At 48.2% G+C, this 20,519-nt stretch overlaps 1 protein-coding gene across 1 annotated transcript in view; it reads left to right on the top strand.

Moving 5' to 3' along the window:
- Positions 1-20,519, top strand: part of LOC138583117 (ATP-binding cassette sub-family A member 9-like) — a 2,332,105-nt gene that overhangs the window by 1,085,616 nt on the left and 1,225,970 nt on the right. The window contains exon 20 of the mRNA XM_069655077.1: positions 18,206-18,372. Within this exon, the coding sequence (XP_069511178.1) occupies positions 18,206-18,372 (167 nt within the window). The remainder of the gene's footprint in view (positions 1-18,205; positions 18,373-20,519) is intronic.

Below are 20,519 nucleotides of genomic sequence, written 5' to 3'. Positions count from 1 at the left end.
TCTTTACCCTCCTGTTCGGGCCCGCATCTGAGGTGGGATCTTAATGTGGTCCTTAATGCCTTGAGTGATAAGCCTTTTGAGCCCATGGCTACTGTTTATCTCAAGTACCTTTCGTGGAAAGTGTCCTTTTTGGTTGCTGTGACTATGGCGATGCCCGTTAGTGAGCTTCAGGCCTTGTCGGTAGAGCATCCATTGCTTACGTTTCATAGGGATAAGGTTGTCCTGCGGACAAATCCATCCTTTCTTCCGAAGGTAGTCTCTGACTTCCACTTGAATCAGTCAATATCATTGCTTGTCTCCTTTCCGGACCCGGCCTCAGAGGCCGAAAGAATCTTACACTGCCTGGATGTTAGAAGAGCTCTTAAGTTCTATCTGGACGGAACATCTGAGTTTAGGAACTCTTCGCAACTTTTTGTGACCTTCAGAAATCCGCAAGGAAAGCCGGCCTCTAAAGCAACCATCTCCCGGTGGATTGCTGCCTGTATTTCTGAGGCGTATACTATTCAGGGGCTTCGGGCCCCAAAGGGAATTCATGGTCACCTTGTGCGGGGAAAGGTGGCCGTCGTTGCCTTCCAAAAATATGTTCCCTGGGAGACCATTGTGAAAGCGGCTATGTGAGCTTCCCCATCGGCTTTTTGTAAGCATTACTGTCTAGACCTGAGCTCCAGGGCCGATGCTCAGTTCGGTCAGGATGTGCTTAAGAACGTGTTTCAATAAGGAGTTTCCATCCACCCGTAATACCTGTGAGGAGTACTTGGGAATCTCCCATAAGTATGGAGGAAAGGGGACGGGACGTAGGAGTATAATAAACGTACTCACCGTATTGACTACCTAGTCCATAGTCCCCTTTCCTCCATACGCCCGCCAGCCGTCCCCTCTAATAAGGTTCCTCTGTTATTGCTTAAAATTCTCAGACCTGGCGATAGAAAAGGACTGATGGGTGATGCGCTGGGCGAGCTAAGGAGGGCAGGGTTACGGCTGCATTCGGTACCCCGCGTAAAAAGAGAGGAAGGACACATTCTTGAAAAATGTGATGCTTTTTACAGAGTGCTCTGGTCCCGTCCCACAGGACGGATGAATGTCCCATAAGTATGGAGGAAAGGGGACTATGGACTAGGAGTAAGGTAGTCACCACAGTGAGTAACTTTGTATAATGTGTAACCTCATGTAATGCTCTAGAAACATATGTAAGGCAAAGAGAAATTGATTACCCCTCTCTACGCAACATATATCTACGCAACTCTATATCAACATATAATCAATTCATTATTAAAGACCTTCACAGAATGAGGCTTTTCACCACTGAACCACACATATAGCTTTTGAAAAACTATTTTATTATTTGTTCACAATAAGTAAGAAATTGAAAATGTAGACAACATGATTTCACATTTTGTCATAGTTAACAATTACTAAAAAATTGCCATTTAGACATTCACACAAAATAATAACAACAACAAAATTACATAGGGGTAAATATGAAGTGACATAGATCAACATGAAAAATGCATCATGAAAAAAATGTCATTTGTATAGAGAAAGACTCCTATTGTTTATGGTCTTACAGATGGTCAACATGTTTTGGCCTCAGTTTACATGAGACACTATCTCTAGTGTCCTCTTCAACATAGATATAGGGGCATTTTTCAGGACAGAATATTTCTTCTACTCAATGGTTTATTCCTTTGTACCCCGTTAATTGATATTCGGCCAAAATTGCTCTATAAATAATGACATAAAAACAATATTACAAACTGTAGTGGTTCATGGTCAATTTACTCACATTTCCAGGTGAGAAGAATATGGCCAGCATATCAAAACCCAATCTTTTCACATTATACCTATCATTCAAAATCCAGCAAGCGTATTGAGCTACACATCAATTGTGGGCATGGCCAAGCAACACCAATCTCTTATTTACATATAATATAGACGTGAGAACATCTACTTCCAGCCTTGCATGTCTAGGAATTCACATTTCTTTAGACAGGACACCCATGTCTATTGATGGTGATGATGTAATGCCTTCAATCCGGTCGGTAGTTTAGAAAAGGGATCCTTAGGGGGGCGCTGTTGCGCAGCAGACCAAGATGGCTCTGCCTGAAAAGCTCTGGCAACGGCTGGAATCCAGTCCCTCTAACCCCCGTTCCCTGGTGATAGCCGTAGTAAAATAACAAACATATCGTTGCAAACCGCCACCTCGGGATACCGCGATGGGGAAGTGTGGAGCTGAGGCACCTGGCCGAGGTGAGCCGGGGAGGCTCTCCCCGAGGGGGAGAAGCAGCCCGCCCAGCAGAGAGGAACTGTGGAGAGCGCGATAGCCTGCCCGAACTGGTGCGCTGGGAAATTGCATCGATTGGATCCTGGGAGCTGTGGAAGGGAGCCCCGTGGCACGGGGGTGGCGGTACACGACTGCAGGGCCGGCAGAGACTGAGAGGTGAGTTCTGCAGTGGGACAACCTTGGGAGAACGCCGCCCGCCCTTTAAAATTCCTCTGGTGAGTCCGGGACTAATACTAGTGCGGCGGAGCAGCAGAGAGGCCTGGCTCCCGACCTCGATCGCTGCAGCGAGCCGTGAGCACCTCACTGCGGGCTGGTGCACAACCTGGTGGGAGATTGGCCTCCATTTCTTGGTACCGCTCAGACCCCCTGAGGCAGATAACTAGGACCTGGTTGCCCGAGGTGCGCCATACATAATTAAGCTGTTGGCACCAGAAGATTACAGCCGGGGTAACTCTGCCCCCTGGTGATAACCTACCGAATATTGTAGATAGCACTCCCCGGAGGCCGGGGGAACACTCTGGCACACGGAGGCGAGGTGGGTGTCAGATGTGCTCTGGCCACTGGGCGAGTAGCTGGAGACTGCAGGGGGGCAGTGGTACTGTAAAGACAACATGTGATTTGGCCAGATATTCTGCAGCTTTACACTTGGCTGGCACGATTTGTAGCGGGTCCGGTCACTCGCATCACAATCTGTGCCCGAACTGAGGACTCCTTCTGAAGCGGGAGAGTCTGGCCCAAGGGTTGGGCACCCGAGCCCCATGGTCACTTTAATCCCAAACTGGAGTGCTCTTTGACCAGCAAGTAGAGTGGAGCAAAGACAGATTGGTGAACCTGCGGAGGAGGAGCTGGACATGGCTGGATTTCCTCAGTACAGGCCTGCGGCCGCGGGCGTGATTGGCATGATTTAGATCAGCGCTCCCGTGGAACACTGGCCATTCAGTGACAATAATATCCCACATATGCAGAGCAACGTATCGCGGAGTGGGTTACAGCGTTGACCCATCAAAGTGAATAATCAGGTGCCGGTGACTGCACTGCAAGATTTGGTACTCCAGGAGCGGCCTGATATAACCATTCACCAGGTTAATATGGGTAACCAGAAGAAGCAGGCGTGGATGGAGCAATTCACATGCACAGACCAGGCTCAGTCCTCAGCCATCAATTCAGAAACTCCAGTGACAGAACAAGTGGATATAGCTGCCCTGAATCAGACTTTGCTGGCACTGAAGGGTAGCACAGATACGCTTGGGGTCAAGATGGACGCCCTCACATGCAAAGTGGACATTTCAGCTGTGCAGGTAGAGAAACTTTGCGGGCGTATGGAGGAAGCAGAGCAGAGGATCGGGACTACAGAGGATAACGTTGCAGCCCACCAGCACAAGGTCTCAGGCCTGCAGCAAATGGTGAAAAAGATCGCAGCCAAGAATGAGGATTTGAAGGGGCGCTCGAGGAGGAACAATATCAGAATTACAGGTGTTCCGGAATCCACAAATATAGATAATATGGAAAAATGTGTAGAGCAGATATTGATTGATATACTTGATAACCCCTCGCTGTCCAATATGTATATGGTGGAACGCGCTCACCGGCGGCTAGACCGCCACCGTTCGCCCCAGATCGCCCCATCATAGCAAGAATTTTTTGCTACTGGGACAGGGAAGCCATATTGCGAGCAGCCCGAGAGAAGAGGGAGCTAAAATGGGAAGGCACTACCATACGGCTGTTCCCTGACTTTAGCCCAGCAGTCCAGGATCAAAGGAAGACTTTCGAGACGGCCAAAAACATCCTGAGGCGTAAGGGAATAAAGTACTCCATGAGGTACCCGGCGAAGCTGCGTGTGCAGCACAATGGGTCAGCAGTATTCTTTACCGCACTGGACGCAGCGGAACAATATGCTAGAAACCTACCAGAAATGGGGGGGTGGCGGTCGCTGCGGCACCCACCTTGCCTGGAACTGATATCCTTTGAGAAGAGAAATACAAATGCTTGGAGGAGAGCCGCTGGTAAGTTCCTGTTTCTGGCGTGGGTGGGAAGGGGAGGGGGGTCAATGTTTTGGTCTGAATGTTATGCTAGTTTGGGTGGGGTGAAACGTGCTGTGTGAAGGGGGCAGAGAGTCTGTAATGTTTACCCACTTTGGGAGGGGTCACTGTGCAGATAATTTTGTACTGGTTGAATGACCCAGACTTTAGTAAGGGATGATCGTAGAACGATCATATCTTTAATGTCCTGGAACATTCGGGTACTGACCAACCAGAAGAAACGGCTAATAGCGAACTATAGCAGAAATCATGGGGCAAATATTTTATGTCTACAAGAGACTAACCTCGCCTGGGGTGATCCCCCTCCTAGTCTTGCCGGGTGGGGCTCTCACAGATATGGCTCCTCCTATTCTTCCCATTCCAGGGGGGCCGCTACATACATACATAGATCATTGCAATTTAAGCTACACAAGCAGGTACGAGATGAGGGAGGGAGGTTTCTATTATTAGAGGGTGAGATATTGGGAATTAGGCTCCTGATTATAAACGTTTATGTGCCAAATATGGATTCACAAGAATTCTTCCATCTATGTGCCAGTCATCTTCATACGAAACAATATGGGCTGCAGATTTCAATCTGGCCTTCACATTAGCTATGGACAGAACTATGACGACAGAGCTCTCCCTTCCACAAGAGGCATGACCTACATGATGTATCGTGTACGTTGCATCCCACTGTTAGGGAATACACATTTTACTCCCGGTTGCATGGGAGTTCATCCAGAATAGATTACGTGATGGCCACTACTCCTATTCTTAGGGCGGTCACGGAAGCAACTATTCTGCCCCGGACTCTATCTGACCACTCACCGGTGCTGGCCAGATTTGAGCCTGTAGCACAACTGCCTCATTTGCTACGTTGGACTTTAGGGCTGCTGCCCTTGGTGACGTGGTATTTGGGACTGAAATAGGGGAAGATATAGATATGTACTTCCAGGCTAATGTAGGCTCTGCCCGGACCCAGGAACAATTTGGGAAGCCTTTAAGGCTTATATACGTGGGTGCTGCATCTCCAGAGATGGGAGGTGGGGCGGGGGGTTTGAGAGCCATTATGGGGTCCATGAGAAAGCTGGAGGACGTTATAAGAGAGGGTGAAAGACAGCAGTGTACTCAGGATACACCTGAACTGCGTAAGGAGTTAAGGGCAAATAGGGAGAGATTACGTGAGTTGGCATGTGATGAGGATAGGTATTTGAGGGACCCAATACAAGTGGCAAAATATGGGGAGGGGGATAGGCCTAGTCAGACATTGGCCTGGGCCATTCGTAGAGAACGCCCTTCTGCCAGTATAGCTGAAATCGTGTACCAGACTGGGAACCGTGTATGGGATCTCAAGGGGATCAATGATGAATTCCGTCACTTCTATGAGCAGTTATATAGGTCGCGGCCCACACCTGGGCACGATGCTCTGTTGCGGTATCTGGATGAAGTGGCTCTGGGATGGTTGGACCCCGAACAGGGGGGGCGCCCTTAATGATCCTATTACAGAGGAGGAGATCTGTATGGCTATAGAATCGCTCCCCAATGGGAAGGCCCCTGGCCTTGATGGACTCACTGCTGAATTCTATAAGGCTTACGTAGATCGAGTCACTCCCCATCTCCTTGCAATGTTTGATAGCGCCATGGCTAGTGGCACCCTCCCAGAATCCACACTATCCGCATTAATCACTGTTCTGCTGAAACCTGGCAAGTATCCTCTGTGCCTCTCATCTTACCGGCCCCTTTCGCTTATTAACACAGATAAGAGGATCTTGGCTAAGATTCTTGTGAACCGTATACTTCCTCACATGCCGGCATTGGTACTCCCAGATCAGGATGGGTTTATCCTGGGGCGCTCTACTCAAAACAATTTACGGCGTTTGTTTACCTTTATACATAATGTTAACCCAGGAATACCGATGATGGTGGCGGCCTTGGATGATGAAAAGACGTTCAACTCGGTCGAATGGCCCTTCCTTTTCTAAGTACTTCGTCGATCTGGCCTGGGACTAACGTATAACAAATGGATTAGACTGTTATATTCGGCCCGAGGGCTGCAGTATATACAAACGCATATATCTCAGCACAGATATATCCTACGCGCGGCACAAGGCAGGGATACCCCTTTTCCCCAGCCCTATTTGCTCTAGCAATGGAACCCCTGGCATGTCATATTCGGGAGCTGCATGCGCAGCACGGGATTTATGAATGCACACATCTTTCCATCATATCCTTGCATGCCGATGATGTTCTTCTTTATGTTAAACACCCGCTCCATAATCTTCCCCCGTTGATGCAGGAGGTGACCAGGTTTGGGGAACTATCAGGACTTAAGATCAACCTGGAAAAATCTGAGGTCCTCCCCCTAATTCCAGAGGTCCAAAGAGCTGATGTGGGCAATAACTTCCAGTGGCGGCTGGCGGGCATACGATACCTGGGGATTATGGTGTCTACTGTCAGGGATAAGCTATATGAAGATAATTATGTAATGACGTTGGAAACCCTAGAGTTGAAGGTGGAGGCGTGGATACGGCTGCCAATTTCTCAAGCTGCCCGAATTGCCCTGGTGAAAATGGTGATACTCCCTAAACTTCTGTATGCATATAACAATGTCCCGGTATGGCCCCCCGCTGGCTACTGGGCTCGCGTTAGGAAGTTGCTGATGAGACTGGTGTGAGCGGGCAAGCAACCCAGGATAGCCTACAATATTCTCTCGGGCGTATGAAATGGGAGGCCTGGAATACACTGACATATATCTTTACATCTTGCTGTATAAGCACAATACATATCTGGGTGGAACCCTCCTAGCCCAGAATCCCTGCATACCTTGCTAGCTAAAGCCCTTGCCCACCCTGATGCTCTAATGGGTATGCTGTGGGGCGAGAGAGACTCTGTCCTGAGGGGCGAAATTCAACCTGTGGAGATAACATGCAGAGCCTGGGGAAGAATAAACCAACTATTGCAATCCACATCCCACTTCCTGCCAGAGTTAGCAGTGTATAATGTAGTGGGGATTCCACTTACACACAAGAGGTCCTTTAGGGATCGGTTCCAAGCGTTAGGAATACAAACCCTGGGGGATCTTGTACAGGACGGGCGTTTTATACAGTGGGATGAGCTGTGCACTAGAGGTGTCACAGATGCAGTGGCGCTACTTCATTATTACAGGCTGCGAGGCATTATTAGGGCTAAATGGCCGGAATTTCCACGACCCCCATCCATTCCGCCGGCCCTATGCTATATAGCTCGCCCCGTGTCTGGGGGGAAGCTAGTGTCCACCATCTACAAGCTTGTGAGGAGCGGGAAGGTAGTACAGGAAATAACATGTAAGAATACATGGGAGGCTTCATTGGGGAAAACACTAAGTGGGGAGCAATGGAAGTCTGTTTACTTGCAGACACGATATATCTCCTTGAATTCTCGATATAGGCTGCTTCATTATAAATACATTCACCAGGCTTACCATTCCCCGCTTGCACTTAGCAAATTCTTCTCTGACCGGTCATCTGCATGTAAAAGGTGTGGTGCAGACCGAGCTGATTTTGTTCATGTCTGCTGGAGCTGCCCCAATATTAGATCCTTCTGGGGGAAAATTGAGGAGGCCATGTCGGAGATGTTGCTATCACCGCGAACATACACACCTGAACTTTGGCTCTTGGCTTTGATTGAGGGGGGTGCACGCACCGAAAAGAAATTGCTGGGCATGGCTTCAGTGGTGGCCAGGTATCAGGTGGTGAGAACATGGGGGAAGGCAATCCCCCCTACTTTTTCTAGATGGTTGGACTGCATGGACCTTTGTGAACGACGGGAGTTTGTTTGCCTCAACACTTCCGAGCACCAGCCGCCCGTTCGATTATTGGCCCCCATACAGGCAATACCAAATGGACAGGATGAAAGCTACACAATCCCCTGGATCTTCCTCTGCAATGCAAAACATATTCATTATGCTAAAAATATTTGCACTACTTTTAGTTTTGTCCTTATTGACAATGTACAACTTACTAATGTCAGAGCATATATGTTAATTATTTTATAGAGGCACTCATTGCTTTCTTTCCAGACTACTAACTCCATTACTTATATTAAAAACTTAGAATGGAGCTCTTAATTATTCTTTTTAGATCATCATAACTCATCAAAGGAAAAAAGTCTGCACGCGTCACAACTGAGTTATTTAATTTGCCTTATTTGTTCCTTTTAGACATACAAATCATCAGAAAGAGCAAAACGAAGCAGATCACATCTAAATTTAGAACGTGCATCACATCCATAAAGTGACTTCCACTCTAAAGGTACCTCGTTAGTGCAGCTGAAACTTCTTTCTCTTGGACTCGAGAGAGTCCTTCACAGTTTGAGTTGTATTCTTTTCAGCAACCGGGATGCTCTTTGCTAGAAAAATATGGTATTACAAAGCTAATAATAGGCAACAATCTAGCTAAACGGCATCACTTATTTAGAAAAAAAACGTCGAATTTTCGTGTCCCAAAAGCACTAACATATACAATATAATTTTGGCCATGCCCCGCTGAACCCCGTGGGAGCGTTTTTCTTAGAAAAGAGTGTTCTTAACCCAGTGCGTGTTAGTTCTTCAAGGCAGTAGGGAAGGCACAGATTTTACCCGCAGAAAACAGACACAAAGCTGTCATTAGTTTATAGCTATTTCCGATTGGAGGTTCCTTCTAAATAAGACTCCATGTAATCAGAGCGTCCCCTATGACAACCCAACGAGCACTTACTTTAAAAAAATGATGACACAGACTTCCGATTTCTCTCTTTCTACCGTCACTATAGCAGCCGCCACTGTACTGTTTTGAATGGCTGCTTTTTATGGTAGAAACGCGCGCATCACATCACCGGATGTCTCATCCCCAATATCAGTGCAGTTTCGCCCTCTTCTCTAGGGCTATCACAGGTAACTCGAATGATGCGCACAGATGTTCAAACGTTTATAAAAAAAAGAAATTCTGAGATTATAGATCAATATAATCGGCCTTTGCATCAGTTTCTAACTAAAGCCTCAAGACAAAGTTTCATTACAGGAAGGTATTCCACTCAATAGAGGAATTTAAACCCTGTTTAACAGTATCGATGCTGTAAATCCAGCGTTGTTCACAGCGGGCTAACATGCATTCATTATTGCCCCATGTAATACGCCCAGATACCTAAGGGTTAGGTGAACTCTATAAATAAATAAATAAATACATGTGTGGGTGTTACTGGGGGCTCTTACGAATTGCCCCTGATGATCTGATTTGGAGGTCCCTATTTTTGCTTGTCGCTAATTTCTGCCACTCCTCCTTGATGGTCATTGGCCCGCTTTTGCTTTATTTATATTTGGTATTTATCACCGGAAGGATTTACGGTCACCAGGCTCTCTTTTTTCCAGTGCTTCCACCTTGCTGTTGCCCCCCCTCTCCTGTTGTGGGGTCCTTGCCCCCTTTCGCTTCCTCTACGTGCAATTTCTGCTTCGGCTTGTTTTAAGGGGCTATTCTGCTTGCCCCTCCTTGTATTGACTCCTTGCTCTCCTTATTTTGGAAGGCTATTGCCTGTTTGTGGGTTCCGCTGTTTGCTGTTCCTCCCGCTCCTCAGTGCTCAGGGTTGCGGTTCCCTGCTTCTGCTACCCCCTCTTTTATGTTCTCCTTTAGAGGCCCCTTCCGGGTCTGCTTGGGTATGAGATTGCTGCTTTTTGTACCTTACTTTTCACCCAGGCCTCTAACCCCTAGTTCAAAGTTCTTTGTTCTTTTGGCTTCCCTGTTAAATTCTTTTTCACCCAGTCCTCTGACCCCCCCTGGGTCTTCACTCTATTTATTTGGCCTCTCCTTTGCTTTGTTGAACTTCCTCCTCCCCCCTTCTTTCTTATCGGCTGTTTCGCCGTCTTCCACCGTCACTTGTCCTTCTTTGTGGTCTTTGTGTGTATTGTTGTGTGGGAGGGAGGGGAAGAGGGTCCTTCTACCTCTGTTCTTCTTCCTGGCCCGCACTCCGTGTGCCACGTGGCTTCGTTTCGCCGGGTCACCTCCTCCGCTGATTCCTGCTCTGTCTTCAATCACTGGATTGCCTCGGCAGACGGGCCGCGGGAACTACCTTCTTCCGTTTCTCTGTCCCTCCGAGTCCTCCTGCGCGCACTGGTTACAGTCCTCTTCATGCTCCGGTGGGGGCCGATTGGGCGGCTTGCTTACTCTGGCCTCCACCGGTCCTGGATTCGTTCACCGGGGCTCCCCCTCACTGATGCATGGTGTGATGTTCCTCTGTCTGCGCACCTCTCACTCCTGCCCCAATCTCCCAGCTTCCACGTCGCCTCATGGGCTGCCTCCTGAGATCTCTCTTTCCGCTGTGCGGTCTTGTTTATCTCTTCCTCCAGTGGCTGTTCCAAGTCCCGCTATAATATTATAGGAGGTGTTGTGAAGGCTTCCACGTTACTTCATTGTATTTCTATTTATGGCAGTCTGGTGGGGAGAGACGCTCACGCACATACTCCTCCGCCAGCCGTTACCTTGGAATCAGAGTCTAATGAGATTACCCCTGCTAACTGCGCAGGGAGTATTCATTCTATTAAAGACCAGGAGGCGAGCATTATGCTTCAACTTCTTTAATTCACCACTCTTCAGCAATTTCAACAAAAATCAAAAAACCATAACAAACACTGAAAACTGTCTGAACAGACTTTTCTTCCATTTGAACTACAATCCCCATAGTCTCTGTAGTCCATCACACTCCATGCCCAGTAATAACCACTTCCTGTCTCTGGGATCCTCCTCTCTTTTACTCGCTCTGAAAGTCATATTGCGAATTCCACACTAAGCCTTGCAACTGGCCGTAACTCGAACACTCCAATCAAATATCGAACTTCCTCGAACTCCGGCGACCCTTTCCTCTAGGATCCTATATCAATTGTTCTTCTGCTCCTCTCCTAACAATAATGGAAAGCAGAAAATCAGGGTGGCGTCCATGTATTGACAATATCATCATATCATTACTTTATGCAATCTCATAATATCCTGTACAATACATAATCTGGGTGGGAATTTAATGCTCGCCTCCTAGTCTTTAATAGAATTAATACTCCCTGCGCAGTTATCAGGGGTAATCTTCATTCTATGACAAGACTGGAGGCGAGCATTATGCTTGTTCAAAGCTTCCCAACACTGCATCCGCTAAATTCTCGGTTGGTTTAAAATAAAATTCTTTAAAAGTTCGATCATTTGACCAATCTGCTGCTAACAAGATATCTCGAAGTGATACACCAGTCTTAAAGGCTTTAGATGCGATAGCTCCACGCACCGAATGTGCTCCATACTTCCCCACATCTATCCCTGTTGCAAGCATGACCTATTTAACCCATCGGGCTATCGTAGCTGTTGATATCCCTTTGAAGGGTTTCCTGCGCGCTATCAGCAATTGCTTAGTACTTGCTGCTCTGAATTCTGCCGTTCTGCTCTCATACTCTTTCACGCAGCTTGCTACACACCATTTGGCTCTGCTCAGGAAATATGGATAATGGACCGACAAGGTCCCTGTCTTAGTCCTTCCTACTATAGAGAACGTCACTCCCTCTGGTCCGAACGACTCTAGCGTCTGACACGCGTTTACAAGATACCAAGCACAACAACATAGCTAACTCTCCTGATAACTGTTTCAGGGATAAGTATCTGTTGCTGGCCCAACTCTCCAACAGCTTAGGAACTGCAAAAACATCCCAGACGGTCTTATGACGAGGCTCCGGAGGTACTCTAAATTTCGCTCCTCGAATAAGCCTAATCACTGCTGGGTGTTCGCCCGCTGGCCCTCCCTCGATAGGGAGGTGTCCTGCGGAAATGGCAGACCTGTACACTCCTATGGTGCGGAACGCTTTCCCGTCCTGCAACAAATGAGCTAAAAAATTCAAAATCGTCACTACAGGCGCCAAAATGGGATGAACACTTCTCCCTCTGCACCAGCTCGTCCACTTGGCCCAAGCCGCGTCGTAGCTCCTCCTAGTGGATGGAGCCCAGGATTCTGCGAAGAGTTGCGCAGCTTGAGACAAAATGCCTGGCAACGCCAAGCGTCTCCTGATATCCTGCACGCGACGAGCGGGAGAGTCCCCCTCACTCTCAGAGGGTGATACGAGCCCAGCTGGGTCCGTGAGCCAGTGCTCCCCTTCTGGGAGCATTCTCAGATAATCCACTACTAGTTCCATAAGAGTCGTGAGCCATACTTGTGACTGCCAGCACGGTGCTACTAATAGCAGCTCCGCCTTCTCCCTCTGCCACTTCACTAGAACTCTGCTCAGCATCATAAACGGGGGAAACGCGTAGTGAGGACCTCTGTTCCATTCTTGTAGGAAGGCATCTGTCCCTCGAGTTCCTGGATCCAGCCTCCAGCTGAAGTATTCTGCTGTTTGGGCGTTCAGCTGTGATGCAAAGAGGTCTATGTGTACGGGGGAAACGCATAGTGAGGACCTCTGTTCCATTCTTGTAGGAAGGCACCTGTCCCTCGAGTTCCTGGATCCAGCCTCCAGCTGAAGTATTTTGCTGTTTGGGCGTTCAGCTGTGATGCAAAGAGGTCTATGTGTACTGGTCCCCATCTCTCTGTCATCCTCTGAAACGCTGCTGGATCCAGCTTCCAATTGCTGGAATCTGTGAGGTAACAAGAGTTCCAGTCTTCTATGACGTTCAGCGTCCCCGGAAGGTATTCCGCTGTGACGGACGTCTCTGACTGTAGGCAGAAGTGCCAAAAGTCCTTCGCTAGTTCAGCTAGCATCCTGGATTTGGTGCCGCCTAGGTGATTTATGTATCGCACTGCCGATATGTTGTCCATCTTCAGTAGGACACAAGATTTTATCCTCCCCTTCGTGAAGGCTCTGATCGCAAAGGATCCTGCTAGTAACTCTAGGCAATTTATATGTAAACAGAGTTCTTTCCCACTCCATTTCCCTCCTGTCTGCAGGTCTCCGCACCTCGTGCCCCAGCCCAACCGGCTGGCGTCGGATTCTATGACCAGATCTGGTCTGTCTCCGAAAATGGCACGTCCATTCCAGGCGTCCATATTCTGTAACCACCATTCTAGTTCTGTCTTGGTCTCCTGATCTAGCGGAATTGCTTGGTGGTTATCTGAGGCCCTGCTGCAGATGCCTTATCTTTAATCTCTGCAGTGCTCGATAATGTAGCGGTCCCCGGAAAATAGCTTGAATAGAAGCCGCAACAGTCCTACAATCCTTGCTAGAGTCCGGAGGGAAACTGTCTGTCTCTGCAGACATCCTCTGAGTTCCCTCTTGATGTCGCGAATCTTTCGAGCCGGCAGCTCGAGCGTCGCTTTCTTGGTGTCTAGGATGAAGCCCAGTAAGTCCAGCCGTTTTGTGCCGGTTCGGTATCCGATTTCTCCCTGTTCACTAGGAATCCTAGGTATGACACCAGGTTCAGGACCCACTTTGTCTGATACTTGAGGGTCTCTCGATCCTCGGCTAGCAGCAGGAGATCGTCTAGATAAATGATCATCCTTATTCCTTTCTCCCTTATTGCCGCCGCTACCGGTTTCATCACCTTGGTGACGGCCCATGGCGCAGAAGCAAGCCCGAAGGGCATAGTCTTGAATCGCCAAAGCTGTCCGAAAAGCTAGGAAAGTTCTGAACTCCTCTGCTATCGGGATCGTTAGATATGCATCCTTTAGGTCTAGTCTCGTCAACCAATCCCTCTCTCTGAGCGAGTCTCGAAGCTGATGGATGCCTTCCAACTTGAAATGACGGTACACTATCCAGCTGTTTAGCTCCTTTAAGTTTATAACTGGTCGCACTTTCTCTTTCCTGTGCACCAGAAACATATTGCTTATAAATGCAGGGGCACTCGGGCACCTTTCTATGGCATTCTTTGCCGCTAGCATGTGTAGCTCCTGATCCAGAAGGCTCTGCTCTGCGTGCTCTAAATGCTGCTGATGGGGCCTGTGCTCTTGTACGGGTGGCTGAACAAATTCTAGGCGCATACCTGCAACTGCTTGTAACACCCAGGCATCGCTAGAAAGCTTGCGCCAGTTTCTCAAGAACTTGCATGTCTCCCCCCCACTGTGGGATGAAAAGCTGCTCTCACCTTGAGTGAACCCTTGTCCAGGACCGGCTCCTCTTCCTCTGCAACCCCTTGGGAAGCGTCCTCTGGGCAGGAAGGAGTCCTGTTGTCTATTCTCCCAGTATTGGGCTCTGGTTGCGACCAGTCGAGCGAGCCCTGTGGCGACTGGCCCCTCCAAAAACTCGGTTGGGGAAAATCTTCCGGATGGAAGCTTGCGCCTTTTCGAGAGACGCGTAGGTGCCCACGAAGCACCCCATTTCCTTGCCAAAGGTCTCTCCAAAGAGGAGCCCTTGAGCCGCTTCTCCGGCTTCGTATGAAGCTAAATCACTTAGCTTTGAATCTATCTTCAGTAAGAGCCCTCTCCGTCATTTCGATGCGATGGCGCAGTTTGCGTTCCCCTAGGAGGCATACTGCTCTCTGCGCCCAGACCGCCAGGACATCGGGTTCCACTTCCTCCTCGGTATCTCTAGCTCTTTCGGCCAAGTCCATTATTTTCACGAGAGGTTTGGCCAGGTCTAACACTTTTTCCTGGCAACTCCTCCAAGACCTATCGATACCCTTACGAGGGTCTTTGCTAGTTTTCGACACGAAAGTCAGCATCTTAGGATCTAATTCTGGCGTCTTGGCTACCTTGCCTTGTAGGTCTGGTCTCGGGCATTCCGCTCGGAGCCTCTGGCGAACCTCTTTGTCCAGCGCCTTTCGCAACCTCTTGGTCATATATTGAGCCACTCTTGGCGAGGGCTGCCAGTCCGAGGATCTCGGGTTCCGGATGCTGTCCGGATCGAACATGTCCTCCTCCACCTCTTCGAGGTGTTTCTCTTTGCGGATTCTCTTCCCTCCGCTAGGTTTAATATCTACCTACTCCTCTTCCTCTTGAGAGGGAATCTCACCTTCCTCCAGCTCTACTTCCGAGCCTGGGTCCTCTTCTCCATATTCTTCGTCAGAGGGGGTCGTGATGTCCGGCACAGTCTGACGCCGCAAGTACGCTTCTCGGAGCTTTGCGAAAGCGTCGACGACCTCCGGGGCCTTGTCTTTCGGCCCATTCCAAGGGCCCTGGGGGTCAAGAGGGGCTTTCCTCTTTCGGGCCTTAGTACTCCCCAATGACCCTGCTTCAGAGGGTTCTGTGGGCGTGCTCTCTCTTCCTCCGGCATTGTCTAAGGGCTGGTGTAATATCGCCTCTAGGGACTCCAGCCTGTCTTGCAGGGGCTTCACCCCTTGTGCCACCGCATCTATCAGCGAATTTCCCAGCACCTGTTTGAAGCTGGCAGCCAGATCTGAGGTCTGCTCCTCTTCACTCCACTCAAACTCCGACATCTTGTGTGGGTGCTGTGTGCCTGCTGTACCTGTGATGGTGTCTCAGCACGCCCTTTCACTATAGATGCTTTGGGGCCTTACTCTTGTGGCCTTTCTATATGTTTTTAGATAAATATAATTATATTTTCTTTCTTTTCTTTTCCTTTTTTTTTTTGTTTTTTTGGTGGCAGTACCGGATGGAAGGTAGTCTTTATAGGAGCCTGGGATGGGCTATCTTCTTTGAGGCCTCTATGTTAGAGGAGCGTTGAACGTGTCTCTTTTCCAATGTCACTTTACGCTTTGTGAGGCTTTCACCCAGCTGATGCTGGCTAAGAGTCTTTTTTTTTTCTCTTCTGGCATGCGCGCGTTGGATCGCCCTCTCCTGGTCGGGATACGCCCTTGTAAAGAGGCTGTTGCCTCACCGTTTCATAGAAAATATCACAATCACCGCCGGGCCCGGCTTATTACGGGTGCTCTGCTCTGTGTCGCATGAACAAATGCGAACACGGAAGCAGGCACCCGCTGACTCTGTCCTCACAAAGGAGGGGGTCATAATTCCCTCACGCGCCGCAGGCTCCGCCTCCCGAAGGGAGGGGGCCGCTACACGGCGCTAGGGCTCCCCGCGGTCTCCGGCTCTGCAACGGAGGAGGACCGGGGTACAACTTGAGCGGTCCTGCGAAAAGCTTCGGCTTATCCGCTCGCCGCTAACTCCCCTAGAGTGCCGGACATATGGCACGGGGCGCGCGAGTCGTGGATAAGTCAGCTCGTAAGGACAAGCTAGCAGTACGTTTGAGTTCCGAAACGCTCGGCTGTGCACGGCGCGACGCTGCGCAGCCTACGTTGGTACTTAAAATACACGATCTGCAGATCTAAACATACACGTTCCTCTCTCGACTCAAAACGCTATATCTACCCTACTTGCTGAAATAATCACATTTCCACATATAATAGGGAGATAACTGGAAATAGTACTTATCTGCTTGAAGAGCAGTAAAAGAAGAGGAGAAGCCCAGGGACAGGAAGTGGTTATTACTGGGCATGGAGTGTGATGGACTACAGAGATTATGGGGATTGTAGTTCAAATGAAAGAAAAGTCTGTTCAGACAGTTTTCAGTGTTTTTTTGAGTTTTGTTGAAACTGCTGAAGAGTGGTGAATTAAAGAAGTTGAAGCATAATGTCCAGTCTTGACATAGAATCTATTTTAACATCATCTTTAGCGTATCACCAGATCCAGCCCTGTCACCAATGCTAAATAACATTTCGCCTATATATTAGATGCATGACAACTGTCTCCTCCAAACCTGGGATTATAGTAGTAGGCCAGGTGCCTCCCTCGCCCCCAACTCTTATTTTTTCAGTGGCTGCCTTACCTACTTCCCCTTACCACTGATCTTGGAGCAAAAGGTTGAACCTTGAGTTGACAATCGCCACAGAATCTTTTTGTCTCCCCCCTACATAATGTATTCAGTGGGAGGTTTGCTGCAGGGCAACATTAGAATCCCTGGATGCAAATCTAGAAATGTTGGTGAGTAACCCGGATAAGAATAAAAACAAATCTGGGAACAGGACTGGATTTGCACAATGGAAGATAGGAATACCCATCGTTTGGGAGAGAATGCAAGGCATATGGTTGACTGCCGAGATATTTGCAGCTTTTTCCTTCTATTTGGTATCGGGCCCGGTTCCTTAGAATTCGCTGCAACATGCACCGACTAAGGCGATTTTCAGGATCTATCATAAAACAAAACATCAGTGTACCTCTAATGTAGAAACTCAGCAACATGACACAGTTCACTGTACAGGTTTGATGGCGGTGAGAACCAAACACATGGGAGATTTTGGAATCTCTTGGTTGGTGGGGAGGACTTTCCAGCCATTTATACGTTGATATGGTTCTTGAAAGACATTTTTAACTTGTAATGGAGGAGGGAGGGGGATGGGGAGATATGTTTATTGAGGGATAGGGCTGGTGCTTGTCGGATTGTGGGATGAATTTGGATTTTAAGATGTATTGATACAAGTTTGTAATACAGTGAAATCAATTAAAAAATCATGTATTCACACATTTTAATTGCATAAAGTATTAATTTGAGAAATGGACATGATGTTATTGATCAATTATGCTAAATGTTAAATTATTCACTGATTTTCCCACCACCCCCATGTGCAAATATGTCTGTACTTTTATTAAATAACACATATGCCACTTTATTATTATTGTTTATTGGAGCTACGTGGAAAATATATTGGACTGTATATTTACTATCCTTACATTTGCAATACATAATATGTTAGGCATTATAGAGTGCATTCAGGACATGCCAGGCTTGCACTAGTAGTTCTGCTACCACTATTGGCAACCAACTGTTCTCCCTTCTTTTGACCTTAGAAGGAGGAAATCCTTTGCCAAGCTTAGGGATACAATGCATGGTCTTCAGGGTGTACAGAGATCTCTGTCAGACAAATTACAGTACATCTGTGTTAGCAGCTAGCACAAAAGAAAATGACATACTTTTTGAAAAAATGTACAATCGCTATTTTGGTACATGTATACAATCTTTTCGGCTTATTTTTCTTTTTAGATTGCTGCTACTTCTCGTTTTCTTGCTTCCCATCGTTGTTCAAGTTTGTCTTTACTTCTTTCGGTTCACATTTGCGAAACGGGAGCTCACACCAGCTAACTACCTGCTTCATCCTGGAGAAAAAGACTACAAGCGTTTCTCACCTCTGCTTATACAGAATGACACAGGTAAGAGACACAGGTAGCGCTTTTATACATATGTTATGGTGAATAGGAGGCCCTCCATATAATGCCTCTCTGTCACAAATAAGGAAATAAGTATTTTCTAGGCATTGAAGAACTAGAGCCAGAACAAGAAAATGCTAAGTATTATCCAATGTTTTATGTATTTATTAATGTATTTGTTATTTATAAAGCACCTATACAAGAAATGGTGTTTCAAGGCACCACAAAACAAAGGGGGAGGGGGGCAGGGAAGAAATCAACGTTCCTACTAGGCATTGTGTCATTTGGATCGTGCAAGTGCAGAAACAAGAAGTGCAGGGAGATGGAGTGGGTTGAAGGGATAATGCTAGGGTGCGAGGTAGGTGAGGGGCAAGAGGCCATATGGTATGATATGGCATTTGTAAAGCACCTATACACAAGTGTTTCAAGGCACGACGAGGCAAGGAAGGGGGAACAGAGGGAGGACAGAGACAATGATCTCACTAGGCCAAGTGACATTGAGATTGCGCAAGTGCAGGGGAGGGGCAGGGGAAAAGTGCCAGGGGAAAGGGGAGGAGGGCAGTGCAGTACATGGGATCAGGACAATAACAAGAATTGCAGCCAGCAAGTGGCAGGTGCAAGGGTAAGTGCAGACAGCAGGTGTCTAAAAGTGCAGGTGGGGGCACTGTAGGGTTACAGATACTGACCCAAGTGCAAGGGTTGCCGGGAGGCAGTGCAGGTCTGCAACTAGGTGGGCAGGGTCCTGGGCCCGAATCAGAGGGTAGCTAGGTGTCCAGTGCAGTATCAGACAGGAAATCAGCAGGGGAGAGGAAGAGAGAAGCCAGAAGCAAAGAGGAAGATCTTGAGGTGCTTCCGGAACCAGAGATGGTTCTCCTCAAGTTTCAGAGAGGCAGGGAAGCTGTTCCAGAGGGAGGCCCCAGCCGGAGAAAGAGATCTACCACCAACTCGTTGCTTGGAGAAGCGACTGACACTGAGGGAGTTAGAGGTGGAGGAGCAAAGAGCGAAGAGCTTGAGTAGGAAGGTATTTGCGAAGAGAGAGTTTTGAGGACCCAGGCCCCAGAAGGCCTTGTGGACAATGTGGAGGGTCTTGAACTTAATCCTTGAAGCCACTCAGAGCCAATGTAGAGATTTCAATGCTGGAGAGATACGATCCCTGGGCTTGAAGCCAAGGACAAGTCTTGTAGTCCTGTTCTGGATGAGTTGCCGAGGGCAGAGAGTAGAACCAGGCAGATTTGGAAAGAGGCTGTTGCAGTAGTCCAGTTTAGCGAGAACCAGAGCTCTAGAGACAGTGAGCTTCTGGGAGAATGAAAGGAAGAATACCTCTGAGGAGGTGCAGTTGGTAGTTTGACTTCTTAGAGACATCAGGCATGTGAGGAGAAAAGGAGAGTGTGGAGTCGAAGATGACCTAGAGGTTCTTAGCCTCACAGGTGGGAGCAGGAATAGGGCCAAGTGAGGCTGGCCAGAGAGTGACAGGAAAGGAGGATGCAGGTGTGCCGATGAGGAGATTCTCTGTCTTACTGGCATTAAAGCAGAGATCATTGGTGGCACACCACTCCTGGATAGCAGGCAGACAGTCAGAGATGAGAGAAGGAGATGAGGTGGCAGAGGGGAGCCTCAAAACGAGCTGAGTGTCATCCGCATAGCATTGAAAGTTGGAGCAGAGAGCCGCAATGTGGTGGGCGAGAGGTGCCAGGTATTGGTTGAACAGCCAGGGAAAGAGCTTAGACCCCTGGGGAACACCACAGGTAGAGAGTGAGATACAGTAAAGGAAGGACTCAAGTTGGACCTGGGAGGGTCAATCATAAAGGAACGAGGTCAGCCAGGCCAGTGCCTAATCGGTGATACCCAGGTTATCACGGAGACGAGTGAGCAGGATGGCATGGTTTTTTTTAAAACACATTTTATAGATTAATTAATTCAACCAAACAATACAAACCAAACAGGAGGTGCATATATCAACAGTTTCATTATGCTTTCTTCAATTCTAGCCACTGCTTCCCTTATCCCACCCCCCCCCCCTTACGAGTCTGTTACTTTACACATTCTGTTTCTGCATCCTGTGGTCCAGTCTCCCCTTCTGCGGGTTCTGCCGGGTCTCGTATGGACCCAAACAGCTCGGCTATCAATGATTTCCAGGCCATCAGGGACTC

Source organism: Ambystoma mexicanum, chromosome 3q (genome assembly GCF_040938575.1).
Source record: "Ambystoma mexicanum isolate Mex_15411 chromosome 3q, UKY_AmexF1_1, whole genome shotgun sequence".
NCBI lineage: Eukaryota > Metazoa > Chordata > Amphibia > Caudata > Ambystomatidae > Ambystoma > Ambystoma mexicanum.
This window is presented reverse-complemented; position numbering and strand designations above follow the sequence as displayed.